At 46.5% G+C, this 19,527-nt stretch overlaps 1 protein-coding gene across 6 annotated transcripts in view; it reads left to right on the forward strand.

Moving 5' to 3' along the window:
• The window catches only part of RPH3A (rabphilin 3A), a 114,261-nt gene that overhangs the window by 66,269 nt on the left and 28,465 nt on the right, over positions 1-19,527 (forward strand). For 5 of the 6 annotated variants that reach the window (XM_065568804.1, XM_065568803.1, XM_065568806.1 and 2 more), the window contains 7 exons: positions 7,050-7,170; positions 8,213-8,299; positions 9,536-9,701; positions 10,958-10,999; positions 13,267-13,305; positions 13,793-13,900; positions 16,497-16,658. In XM_065568804.1, the coding sequence (XP_065424876.1) occupies positions 7,050-7,170; positions 8,213-8,299; positions 9,536-9,701; positions 10,958-10,999; positions 13,267-13,305; positions 13,793-13,900; positions 16,497-16,658 (725 nt within the window). The remainder of the gene's footprint in view (positions 1-7,049; positions 7,171-8,212; positions 8,300-9,535; positions 9,702-10,957; positions 11,000-13,266; positions 13,306-13,792; positions 13,901-16,496; positions 16,659-19,527) is intronic. The other variant, XM_065568808.1, reaches the window with a different exon arrangement.

Consider the following 19,527-nt stretch of genomic DNA (forward strand, 5'->3'; position numbering starts at 1 on the left):
GATATTTCCAGATTTGTTGGTTTCATCCACTTGCCACACTTCCATAATATGCTTCAGTGCCCTGGGCAGATAGTTGACAGAGAAGCTCCCCATACCATAGGATAGAAATTGCAGTGGTTAGTTTAATTAAGGAGTGTGTTGAGACCAGCCAACTTTCTCTTTTTAGAAGCATTGGAATAATCTTCATTCTGATCTAAATATTAAGGGCCTAATCCAGTGCCCATTACAATCAATGGGACCCTTAGTGTTTGCAACTAAATGTATTCCCCATGAAATGTTAAACCTATAGATGTAGGTCAGGAGTGATTCCCCTGCATCACCAGGTCTGACAGCTGAGTTAACATCTAGAAAAGAATCCTGGACGAATGATCTCCAGTGTACTGAACACTGGCTCAAAGAAAGGGATAGACAGCAGCATGCTTTAGGAATGAAGACATGAGAGAGAATTATGCTAGAAAATAACTTTCTCCTGTACTTTTAATGTTTAAACTATCAACCCACCTAACTCAGACCAGAGACTGTTAATCTTTAACCCATTTTATTCCTTTTAGAAAGTATATTGTCAGGTTAAAAATCAGAATTACTTTTTAAAAAAAGTGCCTTACTTGCATTATTGACAATGTTTTAGATTATGCAAACTGAAAGAATTAAAACCCTTGACTTGAGTTTTCACCCCATATGTTGGTGGTTTGCTTTTTGACAATGCAAATAGACTGGTCTGTTTCAGTTTTGCCAATTTAGTCATTTTCTAGTAATTCACTTTCAGGGTCCCCTGCTCTAGCTGCTGTACTCCTACTATATGTATTGCAGAAATGTGCTCTATATTAGGGGGGTTTATATTTTAAAAATGTCCATTTCCCCTCCCCCCTTTAAAACTGGAAACTTTTCTATTAGTCTCAAGTACAGTATAGTAAAAATCTAGGGTGAAATCCTGAAGTGAATGGGAATTTTGCCATTGATTTCAATAGAGCCAGGATTTTACTCCTGTCTTTTGAGATACCTGAATTTGGGGTCAAACTTGGCCTGATAGTGTCCCTTTAATAAACAGCCATAGAACAAGACTTCAGCATTTTGGACCTGAATCAAATCTAGAGAAGTCAGTGGAAAGACTCCCACTGACTTCAACCAGCTTTGGATCAGGCGCTGTACGAACTGAAATAAAATGGCTTGGTTTTGGTACATACAATGTATTTTCTATCTCTTGCTGCACTGTCAAGGCGTATTCCTTTGTCGAGTGCTTACGTAGTCTCTATGCAGTACATGAAAAATGTCTAGCAGGTATTCTTGGGTTCCACTCTGTGAACAGCCCGCCGGTAGTTTAAGGATGAAATTCATGGATCTCAGTAAGGTCTCTTCAGAATTTGCCACATGTAAATTAGGGATCATATAGTTTGTAAATGATCTGACAGTGTAGTCAGTGTAACGGTCATAAACCTGAAACTGTCATAAGACATGGGGGACGATGTCTTTTTTTTAATGGATGCTGTTTTAGCTGCTTTGTCAGATTTGGGTCATGCTGCAATGGGAGTGTATAAAGCCCCCTGCGGGCTTGATTTTTTTTTTTCCTGAAATTCTCTCAAGTAAGGATCTCTCTCTCTCTCTCTCCCCCCCCCACCTTTGAATGGAATAAATAATGCATTTTAGATTCTGCTATTTTTAGCTAGCTGGTTTGTAAGTTAACTAGGGTTACCATATTTCAGCAAGCAAAAAAGAGGACGGGAGGAGCCCCGCCCTAGCCCCGCCCCTGCCCCTCCCACTTCCCGCCCCCCCAGAACCCCCAACCCTCCCCCCGTTCCTTGTCCCCTGACTGCCCCCTCCTGGGACCCCTGCCCCTAACTGCCCCCCAGGACTCCACTCCCTATCTAAGCCTCCCTGCCTCTTGTCCCCTGACTGCCCCAACCCTTATCCACACCCCCACCCCCAGACAGACCCCTGGGACTCCCACGCCCCATCCAACCACTCCCCACCCCCTGACAGCCCCCCCCAGAACTCCCAACCCATCTAAACCCCTCTGCTCCCTGTCCCCTGACTGCTCCAATCCCTCTCCGCACTCCTGCCCCCTGACAGCCCCCCCCAGAACTCCCAACCCATCTAAACCCCTCTGCTCCCTGTCCCCTGACTGCTCCGATCCCTCTCCCCACTCCTGCCCCCTGACAGCTCCCCCCGAGAACTCCCATCCCCCCACCCTCCCGCTCCTTGTCCCCTGACTGCCCCCTCCTGGGACCCCTGCTCCTAACTGCCCTCCAGAACCCCACCCCCTATTTATGTACAGGCGTGACTACCTGCCCTTTCCTGGTTACTATACGCGGCCAGTCCGCATCCACATCCAGTAGTTAAAATAAATAAATAAATAAACTAATAATTTAAATTGGAATTTCATCCATTAATAAGTATTTATTTTATAGTTAAAACCATTCTATTGAAGGGCAGATATTAAATAACACTAAATATGTTAATGTTCAAGACTCCCTGTTCCTTGTCCCCTAACTGCCCCCTCCTAAGACCCCCCCCCAACTGCCCCCCAGGACCCTACCCCCTACCTGTACCCTGACTGCCCAAAACTTTCTCCACTCCCCCCAAAAAGCCCCCCCCCCCTGTTTCTTGACTGCCCCCTCCAGAACCTCCCTGCCCCTTCTCCTGCCCCCTGGCCCCCTTACCCTGCTGCTCAGAACAGGGTGTTGGGCTCTGTGCGAGCCGAGCCGGACACGTGGCTGCGCTCCCCAGCACAACAAAACCCGGTCCCTGGCCCTGCACAGTGCTGCTGGACCGGGCTGCAGGGGAGAGCTGCCGGCTCAGAATGCAGGGCGGATCCGGCTCCTCTACAGCTGCTCCGGAGTCCAGCCCGGGACTTTCCTGCAGCCCTCCCAGCCGCTCGCTCTGCTCTGCCGGGGGAGGGGGGAAATCCCGGACATTTTGAGTGCTTTACAAATTCCCCCCGGATGCTATTTTTAGAACAAAAAGGAGGACATGTCCGGGTAAATCCGGACGAATGGTAACCCTAAAGTTAACCAGTTGTACAGTTTACCACTCAAACCTTTTGTGCTGTTGCGTCTTTCCAGAGCTTGCAAACTGCTGTTGCTGCTGTTGGTTTTTCAGAAGTTGCTAGCTGTCTCTCTTTACCCACACAGTACGCAGATGGGTTTGCACAGTTACAGTCTCTGGTGGGCTTTTTGCATTTTACTCAAAAGATTAACAATTGCAGCAAAGTAAAATATTTAATTTTTTTTCTTAGAAAAGTAAAGAAGGCATTAATACACTACATGTCATCCCCAAAAATACACTAAGGTCTTCATCCTGCATCCCTTTGACAGACAGAAACTAGAGCTGCTCAAAAAATGTTAGAAGTTTTCCATAGAAAAATGCAGTTTTGTTTGGAATGGAAACATTTTATGGGGACATGTTGATTTTGATGAAATCTTTCGATAGGAAAAAGTCAAAATGCTTCATTTTGATAGTGTTCTTTCAAGTCATTTAGTTTCAACGTTTATATTTATTTCACTAATGTACACCATGAATAATATTATAAATATGATATTAAAGCTGAAACAAAATGAATCAAAACACTAGTCAAACAAAATGTTTTGAAGGCCCTGGATCCACATTTTTCAGAATTCTAGTTTGATGGGAAATTGAAGAATTGTGGATTTTTGTTTCAAATTGGAATGATTCCCCCCCCCGAAATGTTGGAATTTCGCACCGAATGGAAATTCTGTTCCTGACCAGCTCTAGAAAAAAAGTCCTGATGGGTTTTGACTAAGTTCCCAAGCAGGCTGTGACCGTGACTAACAGGCACAGATATGTAAGGAAATAGTATTGCCATTTTGAGGAACATAATTATTTATTTGTCTAGAACTTTACATATTCTAAGTGCTTGACAAAGGTGAATCTTCATGGCCTCCCTGATGGATAGGGACAGCAGTATTATCCTCTCTTTCTTTGGGCTGGGGAAACTGAGGGAGAGAAATGATTTGTCCAAGATCGCACAGCAAGGCAATAGGATAGGAGTGCCAGCATAAGAACTTACAACCTCTTGACGTGGTGACCTTTGCTCAGCGATACTGTGCTTCCTCCCACACAATGTCTCCTGTGCCCATACACCTCACCACTGCTTCTCGTTTCAGTGAAGATGGAGTAGAGTACGTTTGGAGTAGAGTGCTGCTATATTCGTTTCCCCCACCCGCTCAGTTTGAGCACTGGGAGCATGCCGATACAATCTATGCAGTGTACACTGGTGTTTGTTAGCTGGGGAATAATTCAGAGCAATGCGATTATTTGATAAAATGGCCACAAATGGATGCTTTTTTTTTTCTTTAATTTTATGTGCCAAATACTTTATACTTCTTGGCCATAGCTGATTCCTCAGCAGTTTGTGAAAATTCAGCATTTCCAATCTGAGTTGTTTTGATTGGAAGTGTAAATCACATGGTGTATTTCTCGTTCCCTGAATGGATTAACATAGCTCTTAGACTCGGGGCCCACGGTGAATACTTTCAGTTCCCAGTCTGAAGCTTGCTTTCCATGGATAGTCTGCAATATTTACTGTCTGGGTGAACATTCCTGTTGAGAAACTCATTTTCTAAAATACATGTGTAAAGCAAATGCAAAAGAGGGGACAACACACTCGAGGGGAACTTGTTTGAAAACCTGAAAATATTTATTGGAGATACTGTCTAGCATTCACCGAGCTGTAATGTTTCTGTATCATGCTGTGTGTGTATTAAGAACATAAGAACGGCCAGACTGTGTCAGACCAATGGTCCATCTAGCCCAGTAGCCTGGCTTCCTACAAAGGCCAATGCCAGGTGCTTCAGTGGGAATGGCAGAACAGGGCAATTCTGAGTGATCCATCTCCTGTCGTCTAGTTCTAGCTTCTGGCAGAGGTTAGAGCAACCCGTAGAATGCGGTTGTGTCTCTGACCACCTTGGCTAATTCTCATTGATGGACCTATCCTCTACGAACTTATCTCATTATTTTTTGAACCCAGTTATACCTCTGGTCTTCACTACATTCCTTGACTACAAGTTCTACAGGTTAACTGTGCATTGTGTGAAGAAGTACTTTCTTTTGTTTTGTTTTAAATTGGCTGCCTATTAAGAGTATCTCAAGAGATTCCCATAATGTATTAGATTGGACACTAACAGCTGTAGATTTCTCAATATTTTCAGGTAAAATGATAGTTGAAAGTGACACATTTTCTTCAGGTTAATTACTTTTACGTTTCCTAATTATGTTTTACTTCATTCAACCTACAGGATCTTTTTATCTTCACTTAGACTGTATGAGTCAGACTAGACTTGGAAGGATTAGATTTTTATTCATCTCTCTCTCTCTCTCTCTCTCTCACACACACACACACACACACACACACACACACACACACACACACACACACACACACACACACACACACACACACACACACTATTTCCATCAATAATAATTGAAATGTACAGATAAGCAAAGTAAGAAATGCTGTTTAAGAATTTATGCAAGTTTGATTTTAATGATAGTTACTTTGTATATTTTGACATGTGATGTTCACAATTTATTTTAACAGTTACAAAGTTTTAACTTTACAAATATCAATATCTACTGTCATTAAACATTTATTGTCTGACCCCCATAATTTCCCGCAACTCTGAACATTTAAACAAAAATAAAAAAAGTTTAAAACCCATAATTTTGTGCACCTATGAAAACGAGTCAATAAAAATAGGAAAAAATGCTTAAAAATAAACCGCAATATTATCCATTAAAATTATAAAAAGAATAAAAATTGAGTTCTGCCCAGCCTAGTTATGATGCAACACTTCTCTCTGGGTCATCTGGGACTTGGTCTATTATGCAGTGCTGACAATGCAGAGCCTTTTGGGTGACTGTTACATTGAGGTCCCTTTTGACCAGCTTTGGGGTCTAATTCAGAGCCTGTGGAAGTGCGTGGGTGTCTTCCCATTGACCCCATTTGGGTCAGGTCCTTGGTGGCCGTCCAGGAGGGTGAAAGTTACAGATCCTGGGATCCTTGGGAAAAAGTGAAAGATGGCCAACGCTCCATTTCCCTGTCACCTGATCCTGGTTTTGAATGGGGTGGAGGTGCTCATGCTTAGCACCTGTAAGGATCTGACTGTGTGGCTGTGGCTACACTACAGCTTAAGTCGACATAAGCTATGTTGCTCAGGGATGTGAATGAGCCACGCCCCTGAGCGACATAAATTATGCTGACGTATCGCTGTCCACACCGGCGCTTATGTCAGCGGGAGAGCTTGTCCTGCTGACATAGCTGCCGCCACTCGTTGGGGTTGGATTAATTAACTCATTGAGAGAACTTTCTCCTGTCAGCTTAGAGCAGCTACACAGAGAGTGTACGGCAGGGTAGCTGCGTCACAGCTTCCCTCTCCCTGGCACAAGGACAGGGGTCAGGGAAATATTTTCCTATTGTTTGGACAGATTTATATCCCCTGAAACGGGGAGGACTCTCTCAAAGGTACAGCCAGAGGGCTGTACGCGCCAACAAGACCACTGGATTGTGGTTGCCCAGAGAATGACATGGGAGGTAAGCGAGGTGTCTGCTCTCACCTCAAGGGGGCGAACTTGAGACATTAACCTTTGACAATACCCATTCTTCTTTCTTCTCCTCCCAAACCCCTTATGCTGCTTCTTTCCTTCTAATCTCCTGCTTTTCCTTCCTAATTGACTCCTTTTTGGGTTAGTCTGAGGGAGGCTCTGCTACTGAGGGAAAACCTGATCAAAGAGGGAAGGTCATACATATCTTTGCCCAATCTAAAGGAAGCGTCTTTGTCATGTTAGTGGCTGGTAGGGCATTACCAATGGAAATACTGCTGTTAACTAGCAGTGTTTCTCAGCCTTTTCCTAAACTGTGTCAGGGCGATCTCTTGGACCGGCACTGGTCCTTGGATTGTTAGTTGAGAAACAATGAACTAAAGGGCTAAAATAAGTATCTGTGGCGTCCAGCAGAACCGGGCACACCAACACCACTCTCCTATCTCTTGCACTGTCTGTCTTTGTGCTACCGTGTCCTGTTCTGTGTGCAGGCGTCTCATGAACCGCTTGGAGGACATGCGCAAGAATGTGGCCGGCGATGGGGTCAATCGCTGCATCCTGTGCGGAGAACAGCTGGGATCAGCTTGTGTCGTGTGTGAGGACTGCAAAAAGGTGAGACCTTACCTAGGCTGAGCTTGAGAACAGCAGATAATACTGATGAGACAACCTTCAGCTCGTGTGTTCGGGGACTCCCTTGACATCGACTCCCTTGAGCAAATCACATAGGTTGAGATTTTTGAAAGCCAAGTCGGGGATTTAGATACACCACTCCCATTAGTTTTAATGGAAGATGTGTGTCTAAATGAGATCTGGCGGAATAATTTTTTTTCTTTTTTTTTTTGTTCACTTGCAGTGCCGCAAAAATGAAAATAAATTTGTTTTGGGTAGAGCAAAGTGTGGGGTTTTTTATTTAGGTTTTGAGTTTTTTTTCAGGTTTTTAATTTTAAAAAATATATAATTGAAGTAAGTTTCAGAAGAAAAAGTCTTTTTGAATCAAGACATTTGTCTTTCTTTCTTTTTTTCTTTTTTTTTTTGGAAAAAGAAAAAAATGTGACACTCATCACTAATTCGCAAAATGTTTTGGTTGGCCCAAATCTGCATTTTTGTGTGTGTGTGTGTGTGGGGGGGAGTTTAGTTCAGAAAATATTTCCCAGATTTAGTCTGAATGTGTTGGTCAGCTTTGCAAATCTCAGCCTTAAACTTTATGCCCCAGTGAAACGAACCCACCTCCGCATGGCTTTGTGGGGGTTCATGAGAAATCATTTTTTAAACCATTTTGAATGTGAGAAGTGCCATATTAAATGTCAAGTGTAATTATGATCACTAAATCTGAAATGATGTCCCTCAGTTGCAAGTTGACATAGCAGAACATATGCTATGCAAAATGTCCTCCTGTTTTGGACTCGCTCTAACGCCCATCACAGCCCGGTGAGCATTGCTGGCAAAGTCTCAGTCTTAACTTTTTGAATTTCCTTGATCATTTATTTTTGTACCTTTGAAATCAGACCCACACACACCTCTTAGGGTGAATGACTGAGTCTTTAACTACAGCAGGAGTCAGTTATTGTTCTGCACAAGGCCTTTCTGGCAATGCTCTGTTGCAGCGATTTAGTGTCACGTTGTGCCATAAACGTGTGCTTTGTTTTGTTGGTAGAATGTCTGCACCAAGTGTGGCGTCGAGGCGACCAACAGCCGCCCTCATTCCATCTGGTTGTGCAAGATCTGCAGCGAGCAGAGAGAGGTGAGTGCAATGCTCCTGGCTGGTTTTACTTCCTCTCTGCTGCTACAGTGATGTTTTATTAAACCCTGTGTCTGGGATGTCCTGCCGCTTAGTGGTTCCAGAATCGGTAGCCGTTTGAAGTCAGAGCTTTAACGATAGTTGTCCTAAGCATTTCTTGATATTAAGCATCCTGCCACATGGAGCATTATATAAGGGGCTGGCTGCATGCTCGTACAATATTAATTCTGAGTAGGCTTGTCCCAAGAATCCCGGAAGGAACTGTGTTAATTAGATTTAGGGCCAACTTCTTTCCCAAGACATTCAATCATTGCAATCTCCCTCTCTTCCCTCCCCCCCATTCTCTACCCTCACTCCATGGACGAACTCCCACGGACAGATGAACAGCTCCTAGTTAGCCGGACCCTCTCGGTATAGATGGGCAATTTTTTTTTAATGAAAAGCAGATTGAACAAGATGTGTTTTTTCCCCTAAGAAAATTAACCACTTTTGCGTGTAACGATCGTCTGTTCTGGAGAAGGTTTCAGGGTCATCAGCCCGGTCAATTGGCTTGCCCTGTGCTTTTGTACTATGGCTCAGAAAGGGAAAGTCTCCAAGTAACCTATTCTCTCAGTTTGTGACAGGTTGCTTTCAAGCACTGTGGGTATATATGTTCTGTAACATGGTGTCTGTTCCAAGGGAGGTGAAGTTTGGAGCCTTGGTACTCGATGTGTCTGAGTCTGGGAATACAAGGACCCAATTCATGGCCCCTGGTCAGGTCATTTGCCCCAGTGCCAAGTGTGTGTAAGGTGCTGCCATTTTGGACTGGCAAGGTTCTGCACTCACTTTGCACTGCCACAATTCACCATGGCCCTGCCAATTGTGCAATCACCCAGCATGCTTGTGAGTTGGAGAGTGAGTCAAAAAACTGCGGTGAGCGAGAAGCTAGAATCATCTGTTCGAGCAGGCTGGAGAGTTAATTCAAGGCTGGCTATCAAGAGGCTCCACCCACCATCGCTTTGGGTACCATGCTCATCATTTCAATAAACAAGGTGATAAGCATCAAACGAGCTCTTGAAGGCTGATCTGCCCAGCCAGAATGTAACTATGGGGCAGCTGCTGAGAGCTGATTTGACCCTTAAATGTGGGTCATATCCCACCTTGTTTAATAAATGGATGCTCTTGTGGACGAAGCACTGTCATTTTCGGGAGAGCGAGAACCTCCCTCTGAACCTCCCTTGTGCTCTGCCTCTTTCCCAGGTGTGGAAGCGTTCGGGGGCGTGGTTCTTCAAGGGCTTGCCGAAGCAAGTGCTGCCTCAGCCAATGCCCGTCAGCAAGACCAAGCCGCCGCAAGCCCCCAGCGAACCTGCCTCCTCGGAGCCACCTGCTCAGGACCCGAAACTTCACTCCCGCACGCTGAGTCGAGGTAGGGGGTGGATTTCTGTCCTTCTGTCTCATCTCCAGTCTCTCTAACGCAGCCTGAGGGAGTGGTGGGGTGGCTCATGGCAATAGAGCGCAGTGTCTGGTAGTGATAGTTCGGAAGATCCATCCCTACGTGAACACACGTTGACAGTAAAATACCCAGTTGTTTTATTGCTAGTGTATGTTTCCTGATCATGTTTCCTGTAGTTTGTCTTTTTTATTTTTTTCCTGGGGGTAGCTGAGTGGCTCTCTCCCTACTCCTCAAGACTCAGCCCTTGTGCCCCTTCTATCTGGAAGATCTCCAAGGCCCTGGGCAGCTTTTTAAAGGTTCTCTAACCTAAGCCACACACACGGTTGCGGTAAGTATCAAAGTTTGTTCTGTGCAGGGAGACAAAGTCACTGAGATGATTGCAGGGAAAGTGGATTAATGTGAAACCTTGGCACTGCAGCAATTAAAATAAGAAATCCCAACAAAACAATTTTGGCCCCTTATGGATTCAATTAAAACGATCAATGGGCTGCAGTGCCCTTTAGAACGAAAGGCGTGTTCACACAGTAGACCAGCAGTCTGACTGGTACTCTCTAGAGTAAGCCTTGGATTTTGATTTTGGTCTGGAGATAAAGGAGAGCAATTCCATCCACCCCCTTGTTCAAAAGCTTCCGCTAACTTAATCACATGCATCTAATCAGCTTGGAGGATCTCTGCTAAATTCCAGCGTGGAGTGAAACAGGGAAGGGAGCTCAGTCCTGAGTTCAAATCCCGATCAGTAAACCCTCCTGGGGAAGCACAGCTAAAATTCTTCCAGTGGGCGACCTCCATTTGGTGGGGTTTCCTGGAGCTCCAGGATCACATAATTATCCGTTCATTGAAGATTGAGGCTGAGGCATCCTACTTTAGTTTATTCCTCAAGTGGTGAAGACAAGGCTTCATTGTCTTCCTGGCCATGTTCGGAAAGCCCTGCAAACTCGCCTGTTTGTCCCGGCTTTTCAGCTTCTTCTACCTAGTCCCCTCTTCCCTTTAAAGTCACGATGCTGAGGGTACTGTAGGATATTAACCCCCTGTGAGTGGAAATTGGTTTTGCCTTAATCTAAGCCATACATCCCAGTCCCAGGATGATGAACACTCACATATGCTTCAAGCAAACGGCTGCCTTGGCGAGGAGGGCAGCACTACAGCGCTCATTGCGGGTCGCCTCCTCTTTTCATCTTGGTGTGAATGTTCGCTCCAGTCATTGATTGCTCTTTGTTTGTGCTGCTCAGGCCAAGCTGAGGCTGGGGCCCCTGCCGAACAGGACTCTTACGGTAAGAGCGCTGGCGTTCAAACCTCTACCAGGCTGCTATCTCATTAGTGCATTTGCTAAATGTGCCTGCCTGCTAATGCTCAGGGACATGCCGCAGCCAGGTTTCTCTCTCTTCCCCCTCTCCCCACCCCCCCCGGTAATCCATCAACAGGGCCTGTAAGTGCATGAAAGCTTTTGATTACATTGAATTTCCTCTTTCGTTTTTTCTTTGTAATTTATAAACAGGTGTGTATGTGTGTGTGTGTGTGGGGGGGGGTGATGACTTCAGAGAACGCTTCCCATGCGATGGAAAAGGCTCATTCACCCAGAGAGATGACCAGTGTCGTCCTGCTGAGCAATGATGCCCATGGCATCTGGCTCAGAGGTGCTCGCCTCTTGTTTCCCACGTTCCTCTTACGTGCTTCCGCTCTTCCCTTCTGAAGAATGTCTTCCGGCAGCCTCCCCCTCTCTGTAGCAAGAATTCAGAGCTCTTGCTAGCTAGTTTAATCGTCCCTCTCTTCTTGTGACCCCTCCACACCTCCAAACGCCTCACTCATTCGTGGCTGGACTTGCAGTCACACGGGGACCAGAGCAAACCAGTGCTGTTCATGAGATTGTGTAAATATCGGCTTGAAAACCTGCTGCCAGGTGCCCAACTGGAATGTTTCTGTTGATTTCAGTGGGCGTTGGCTTGTGTTGCTTGTGAGTTTGTGTCGGGAACGTCTTAGGATTCTATCCAAAGCTATGGTTAGAGATGGGTCAGCTGCAAAATTCAGGTCCAAAGTTCAAGCTCCCAAAGTCAGGGGATGTTTGGAGTTGGGGTTCTGGATTGGTCCATCTCGGATTTATGGGGTTTTGAAGCCGGACAGGACCCCATTGATCACTGAGCCTCCTGCATAACACAGTCATCATAGAATCTCCATTGTTTTCTTGTCATTAATCACTTACAAATATTTAGTCCTTTCTGCAGTGGTTATTTTTATCCAGGGGTTCCAGCTAGCCCTGTAATGTAGTTGTGGGAAGCCTGTCACATAACAGAGTATTTTTACACCGACACCACCCATTTCACAGGAATTTAGTTATTTTGGGGCACTCCCACCTCCTGTCCATTTCTCAGTTGAAATGTTGTAATTGAAAGAGCCGAGCTGTATCTGTAGGGGGTGTTTCCTGACGTGGATTCACATGCTCCTCACTGTATTTTCAGGTTATTTAATGTGAGTCACACAACCCCTCCCCCAAAACCCTTCATGTGAGAGAAACTTTAGAGAGAGGCAGCTGACGATTACACCTCGTTAAAGAGACGGAGACCCACAACCCTAGAATGGCAACTTCTACTCCTGACGTGGGTTCCCTCTATGGCCTTGAAAACTCACCCAATATAACCTACACTAGCACAGGGAAGCTGGCCCCTATTAGTGCCTGGTCCACAAAGAGGATAAGAGCTTACTACAGCTTCCAGCTAGAAGAGCTACTCTTTTAGCTTGAGCTGTAGAGGCCCCTGCTGTTAGCACTGAAAGTCCTGGCTTCTCACCGAACCTGGGGGGTGGGTTAGCCTTAAATTTCTTTGTGGTAAAGGAGGATGCTACTGATTAACTACTCTGGGGTGGGGGGAATATTAATAAATAAATGAATGTAAAGCACTTTGAAGGTGAAGTGTGCTCTACAAGTGCGAGGTGGTATTATTCAAGGGGCAGCATTGTTACTCACCTCTATCCTATCAATTGGGTTACGGTCACTTCCTTAACAACTTTCCTGGCAGGGTGGTCCAAGATTTTTTTACCCTGATTTTTAACCTGGCCTTCTATCAAGTAGCCCCAGGCTTCTGGGCAGAGGTGGGATGAAACCTGCTTTCATTGGTCTTGGATTGAGGTTCCTTTGGGACCTCTTTCCTGGACTGGGGAGAGCCCGGGTCACAGTGTGCGGCATTCTCTCTGTACTCCTGTGCGTGGCTGGTGGGGAGCGAGGGGTGCTGCTTGGTCCCAAACTCACTTCTCCTGCCTGGCTGTGAGCTGCCATCACCAGGTCGGCCTCTTTATTTGGAATCGTAGCCCCATGATTAAAATCTGAATCGCAGTGTAAATCCCATAGACTTACCTGACACCCACATTTAACACCAGGCACACCGAGGCTGTCAGAATAATGATTTTCCTGCTGGTTACTTTGTCTTCGGAGCAGCAGAGTGTCGCTGCTCAGTCTGGTTCTTGCAGACGGAGGTCTGGCCAGCAGTACAAAAGCAGAACCCCCAGCCTCGTGTCGCTGCAGACGGTCATCTTTTCCATTTCCTTTCAGGTGGCCCTGAGGAGAAGAGGGGAGTGGGCAGGAAACCAGGTTTGTTTCTAAGCTATGGATGCCTTTTCCCCCTTTCCTTAATAAAGGATTTCCTCCCTCAGTTTATTCCAGAGCCTGAATTTGCTGGGGCAGATGCCCAACTGCCTTCAATAGCTTGGAAGTTTTGATGATTAGTTAGCGAAGCCATGTTTAATTTCCAAGTGCCTACATAACACTGTGACAAAGCCATGGCTACCTAGAGCTTTACAACTATCCCTCTGTAGCACACAGTGGCCACTCAGAATTCCACAGTGATAGCAGAATAGCGCTCGGACTCCAACACCACAGGCCCTGCCACATGCACTAAAGGAGAATCTCCATTTGCCATTAGCAATATAGGGCTTATGACCTACACTTGAGCAATTCTGTTTCCATCCAGTAGAAGGCAGCAGTGCATATACACACTAGCCTGTTGATTTGCACGGCGTTGCAGTTTGCTTTTGGGTTTTGTGTCTGTTTTAATCCAAATCTGTTTTTGTTTGTTTAGTCAAATCCCGGGACCCCAGCCACGATTCTGAACGTGGCTATAGTTCTGAAGAAGAGAATCCTGCTGCCTACAGGGGAAGGAAGGGGACGAGACAGAGGCCAGAAGCAGGTAAAGATTTGCTAGCTTGGCTGAGAGCAGCGACTAATGCAGGGAGGATCTGGGTTCTGTACAATGGCTCTGCTGGTTCTTGATGGGCCAGAGAACACCCCCTGGCGGCTGTGACACGTCCCATTGGCAATGCGCCTTCAGGTGCCTCAGTCCAAGCCTGAACGGGAAGTCAGGTGCTGAATGCATTAAAGTTTCTCTGAATGGAAAGCAGACAGAGGCCAGCTGCCGCCGCCCCCAGCTTTCGCTCAGGAAATCTGGCCAGGCAACCTCCTGAGCAACATCACAGCTTTCCGTGCACTCTCCGCTCCCAGCCCTGACGCATGCAGTTGACTCTGGGGGGTTGATTTGGCTCGGGGAAAGCTTGGGCCTGGATGTAAGCAGGTGCACGTGCTTAGGAGTCTCACCTGTTTATGACAGGGCTGAATGTTTCCTGGCCTGACTGTCACCGGTAACGAGCACCTGCTGCTCCCACTCAGCTCAGACGGTGGTGCGGGTTCGAGGCCCGAATGAAAACCAGGCCTTTAGACTCTTCTCCATACTGAGCAAAACTCATCTCGATGCGGACGGCTAGCGCAGCACTCACGCGCCGCTCAAGTCCCCCCAGCCTCTGATTTTTGGTTGCCTTGACACCCAACACCGGAGGCCACCGCAATCTGAGGCTGAGGCCTTTTGCTGGGACCTCTGCCCAGGGGTGGATTTCACCCACTGAGAGCAGACCTGCGGGTGGGGAGGGGTTCTGAGCCCAACCATGCCTCAAAATCTTTCCTATGGACAATGACTGGGGACAGCAGCTGGGGACAGTCACCCTATTTAAATATGGCTGCCGCTTGCACATTTCTGCCCCCAACGTCGGCAGGGTCTTAATCGACCTTTAAACCATTATTGCGTGTGACCGTTTATCACTATTTAACCAAGCTGCTCCTGGTTATCAGCGCCCTCTTAGTGTGCCAATGACTTTCCCAAGGCTGCCTTTTGTATATATCCCGGCTGTTCTGCAGAGACAAGGCTCCTGGTGTGAGAGGCACGTTTTTTCCCCACATTAACTCCTCTACACTTACATAGCCGCCCCCCACCTGTTGCTATACACACTCTCCTGGTGTGCGGTGACCCTGAGAATTCATCCAAGGGTAAAGATACCATTTATGTCGTAGAAAGATTTATACCTGGCTTGTGCTGAAGATGCCAGGTAAGTCTGAGACCTTTTGCATTCCAGCCGGGGGTTGCAATTTATCAACAACAGGAGACCAGAATCACTAACCAACGTGGCTGTAATTTATCTATTCAAACCGCTGGCACCAGATGAATGTAAATAAAGACAAAGACAGCGATTGTGGTTGTCTCTTAAAGGGCACAGTAAGGCTGTCATTTCGTTAGTGAGCATGAGACGTTAACATAAAGGGAAAGGTCTCCAGCATGGGTTTCAGCTTAGCCCTATGGCCCCTGTGCATAGAGCCCGACCTCCCAAAGGCATTTCCCCCTCTGTCTCCCAAGCATCCACTCTTACAAGCCTCCCCCGAGCAGCTGAGCTGAGGGTAAGCCATTGCTCAGTAGGACCCGTTAGTGTCCCTGCATGGTGTAACATACCCTGAGTATTGCAAAATACCCAGTCGTACATACCCCTCTTTAGAACACTCCCTGGGCTTGGTCACGTGTCCTTGCATGTATTTTGTCCCAATGCATTGCTGTCAAACAATGTATTTTGTGCATTTATGCCTGGAATTGTGGTTTGGTGCAAACAGCTGACGTGCCAGATTCACAGCTGGCATAAGCAGGAGCAACTCAATTGATTGAGCTCCCGCTTCCCCCAGCTGGCAGCAAAGCGTAAAGCAAACTGCATGGTAAGGAGCAGGACTGCGGCCCTTAGCTAGAGATGACAGGCTTCGCTTGGGGTAGCAACGAGCATCGCTAGAATCTGCTGAGAAGTTGTTTCTTTCCAGACCTGCCTAACAAAATGGTTCGATTGGAGAGACGCGGCGAAGCCATCTGCTTGGCTCTATTGGATGAATCCAGCCAGTCTCATACATTTCATGCCGTTGTGTTTCACCCTACTGTGAGACGAAATGAGGCCTGTGTCATTTTGTTCTTCAAAAGCCAGCTCTCTGCCGGCCACCTTCGCTCGGGCTGTTGCTAACAGCCACCTGTTTTCTTGGCTGGCTTTGGTGGCTTGATAGAATCACATAAATTTGATCAAAGAAACCCATATCATCTAGCTAGGGATAGCTGGCTATTGTAAGCAGGCCATTGTATACCCCCTCTGGCCTAATCCTTCATTCCCATTGTCCTTCTACTCTAGGTGGCTAATGCTAGCACATTTCTTCTCCCTCCCCTCAGTTTTCCTCTCTGCCCTTTCCCGTCTCTCCCTCCCTTGCTGTGACATGTGCTCGCCGCAGAGGAGGTGATAAAGCCGGAAGCTGCCCTTCCACAAAGCAATGTTAGCTTCCTAAACACGATTGTTATGGGCAATAAAAAACCCTCAGGTCTGACGACGTTCCCAGAGTTCCATTGGGGGTGACTGGGATACATGTAAACAGGATGGATTAATCATTGTGATCAAGAAAAGCCAACCTCCCAGCTGCTGTTCTTGCTGTGCTTTCAGGCAGTGAACCAACGGCTGCTGCTTCTGGCCGGGGAAGCTACCCACCTCCTAGCCGCAAACCGTCTGAGGTCAGAATGGCTCCAAGTGGCAGCGAGTTTGCTGGCAGGGTTGCTGAGAACTGGGAGTATGCAGCGGAAAGTGAAGTCAACAGGAGCCCTGGAAGTGAGAGAAAGCAATGAAAAGTCTACTGTGGGGGCGGTTGGGGGTCCGGGGGAGGGTGGAAGGGTGGGAGCGGGTTCCTGGTCCTGTCTGCAGGCTATAGGGTTGTGTAGGATAGTGTGCGATCAGTGTCTGTTTGGAAAGAGCCAGCCTGGAATGAAGTGGGGTAAGTTGTGCCTCTCTGACTTATAGGGAACAGCCTGCTTTGTCCAGACTGACCCTCCAGAGCTTTCTCCTAGCCGGCAAGCAGGACCCCTTTCCCCTCCCCTTAAAGTGATAGTAACCAACACCAGCCTCAGTACACCACACTTGGCAGACTGAATGCTGCTGCAGACCAAATAAATCTGGCTCTGAATGTGGCTGGGTTTCTGGACAAGCCCAAGACCAACACTCCCTTCAGCTTCAGGAGGCTTGAAGCCCAGTGTCCACTCAAGCTCATCAGATTTGAATCACGAGACCAGTCTGTGTCCCTCCCTCCCCCAAGAGGAGTTCTGGTCCCAGTCACTGATGCTGGGAAGACACTGACTTACTCTTTCTTATTTTCCCCCTCGACACTGACACTATTTCCCTTCTTCACTTTCCCAGCGTAAGGGAGAACGGGGAGCACGCCACAAACTGATACCAGGGCTGCTCAGCTGAATTTGCTCTGGCCATGCCAGTGCTCCCTGCTGAGTTTTGATACCCAGGAATGTTTGTGGGAGTGAGATTGACTGGCACAACTAATCACCAAAAGCTACGTTCAGAACTAACTGTGCAAGAAGTGAATCTGCTTGCACGGAGCTGTGCTTACGTAGGAGGGGCTTGCACACTCGCCCCCTCCTTGAAGAGAAATAGCACCGTTGTTTGCCTGGGTCTGTCTGAGCTGTTCCTTTTAAGCCCAAGCAGAGGAGAGATCCTGCTGTCGTTATTTACGCCACACTCCCACAGAATTCCTATGGGCTGGGTTTTAAAATTTATCCTCAGTTCTTAACCTTAAGGTAGGTCAAAATTCTACAGATGAGGAAACTGAGGTACAGAGGTCAGGGGGCTTGCCCAAGCTCCTGCAGTTAGTACTTGGGCCAGACTTCACACCCAAAGAGTCCTGGGACCCAGTCTTTCCGTTAGGCCCACCATGCTGAATATGTGTCAATCTCTCTTGGCTTTTCTCATGCTGGTGTGTGTGCAGGTGTGTGTGTGTGTGTTTAATATAAATTATATATGTATAATGTGTAGGGAGTATGTATAATGTGTATAATACATGTTAGCGTGTGTGTATATTCTTTCGCCCTTATATCAAAGCTAACCTCTTCTTCCACAATCCTATCCAACCATATTAAATATCTAGGGAGTGCTATATAAAGTAGGATGCTGTGATACAGGACTGTGATGTTTTGTTCTATTCCCTGCTCTGTGGCAGATTCACTGTAGACCTGACCCTACTTCTATTATAGTCAATGGAAAGTTTTTCTATTGACTTCAGTGAGGCCCCAAGTGCCTCGAGCAAGCCACTTGTTATTATTGATCTAACATCTATATTGCAGTGGCACCTAGAGACCCAACTAGCCCCATTTCTCCATGTCTGTATCTGTGAAATGGAGATATCTCCCTAACCCACAGGGGGTGGGCTTGAGAGGCTGTGTGTGTGTTTGCAAAGTGCTTTGAGATCCCCAGGTAGAAGGTGTTATGTACCCGGCATTTTTATTGTTATAAAACTAGATTAAATGCAAAATAATTGTTACCTTTGGAGAATTCAGACAGTTTCCCAAACGTGTCTCCTCTTCCAAGGTGAGGCGGATAGGTGCCGAATGATCCCAGCCATAACACACTGATGCTGCACGTGACTCTCCGTGCGGTAATTTCAAAGCTTCATTGATGAAGGCTGCTGCATTGATTCTACTCGGTGTCACTTGTTCCATGAAAATGTAATGGGCCCCAAGCTATTGTAAATTGTTCTGATAAAAACTGATGACTGACAGCTTATGCCAGAGCTTGTCAAGGACAGAATTCTCCTTAGGGGGCGTTGTAGGTTGACAGGCAACTTCAGAGACGGCCTTTCAGCCGGGAGTTGAGCTGGCAAATATATTTCCTGAGCTAAACACCACTGGAAAAAATCCAAGTTCTCTTTAATTCCTTGGATATAAAAGGAATACTTAATAGCAAACTGCTGGAGATACTAATCATGTAATTCCCTTGCCTGATGCCAGATGGAGTCTGTGCTTTCAATTTCATATTCCTGTGAATAATAGAGGTACAGTGGGCTGAATATTAAGGGTGTCTATCAGCTTGCGTGTCATGCAGGAGCCCTCCGGGCACTCGAGCTGTACTTTCCCAGTTTATTTCATCAACCATAATCTCTGTTTAACAGTGCAGCCTGGCAGTAGTTCTGTTGTTTAATCCAATCCATATGTATGTGCAGTGGAGATTGAGGCAGTAGTTCCTATTATCTTAGAGTTACTTGCAGCGAATCAGTTGTAATCTGTCTACCAGCAGAGTTCATTGTCATACATGCTGGGCTAACCTGGTGCAGTAGGTTGGAAGGACTGCATCAGGAAACTTTATAAAGATTTTCCCCGGTGCACGCATGCAGTGAGGTCTGAGTGAATACTGCATAAAATGTCCTGTCAATAAGATTTGCAGCTGAATTCAACTCAGCCGTGCTTTAAACAAGTGCTTAAATCCTTCCCTGTTCTGAAAGCAATGGGGCTTAAGCATGTGCTTAAAGTTAAACATATGCAGAAATGCTTTCCTGAATAGGGATACTTTCCTGACACACTCATCCAATCAGGGGGAAGAAACAATACCATGTGACTCACTTTATTCCCACTCAGCACAGCTTGAATGGTGAATCCTTGTTGAGGATTTTTTGCTCTAGTCACTACCCAGGTTAAAAATA

This window comes from Chrysemys picta, chromosome 15 (genome assembly GCF_011386835.1).
Source record: "Chrysemys picta bellii isolate R12L10 chromosome 15, ASM1138683v2, whole genome shotgun sequence".
Lineage (NCBI taxonomy): Eukaryota > Metazoa > Chordata > Testudines > Emydidae > Chrysemys > Chrysemys picta.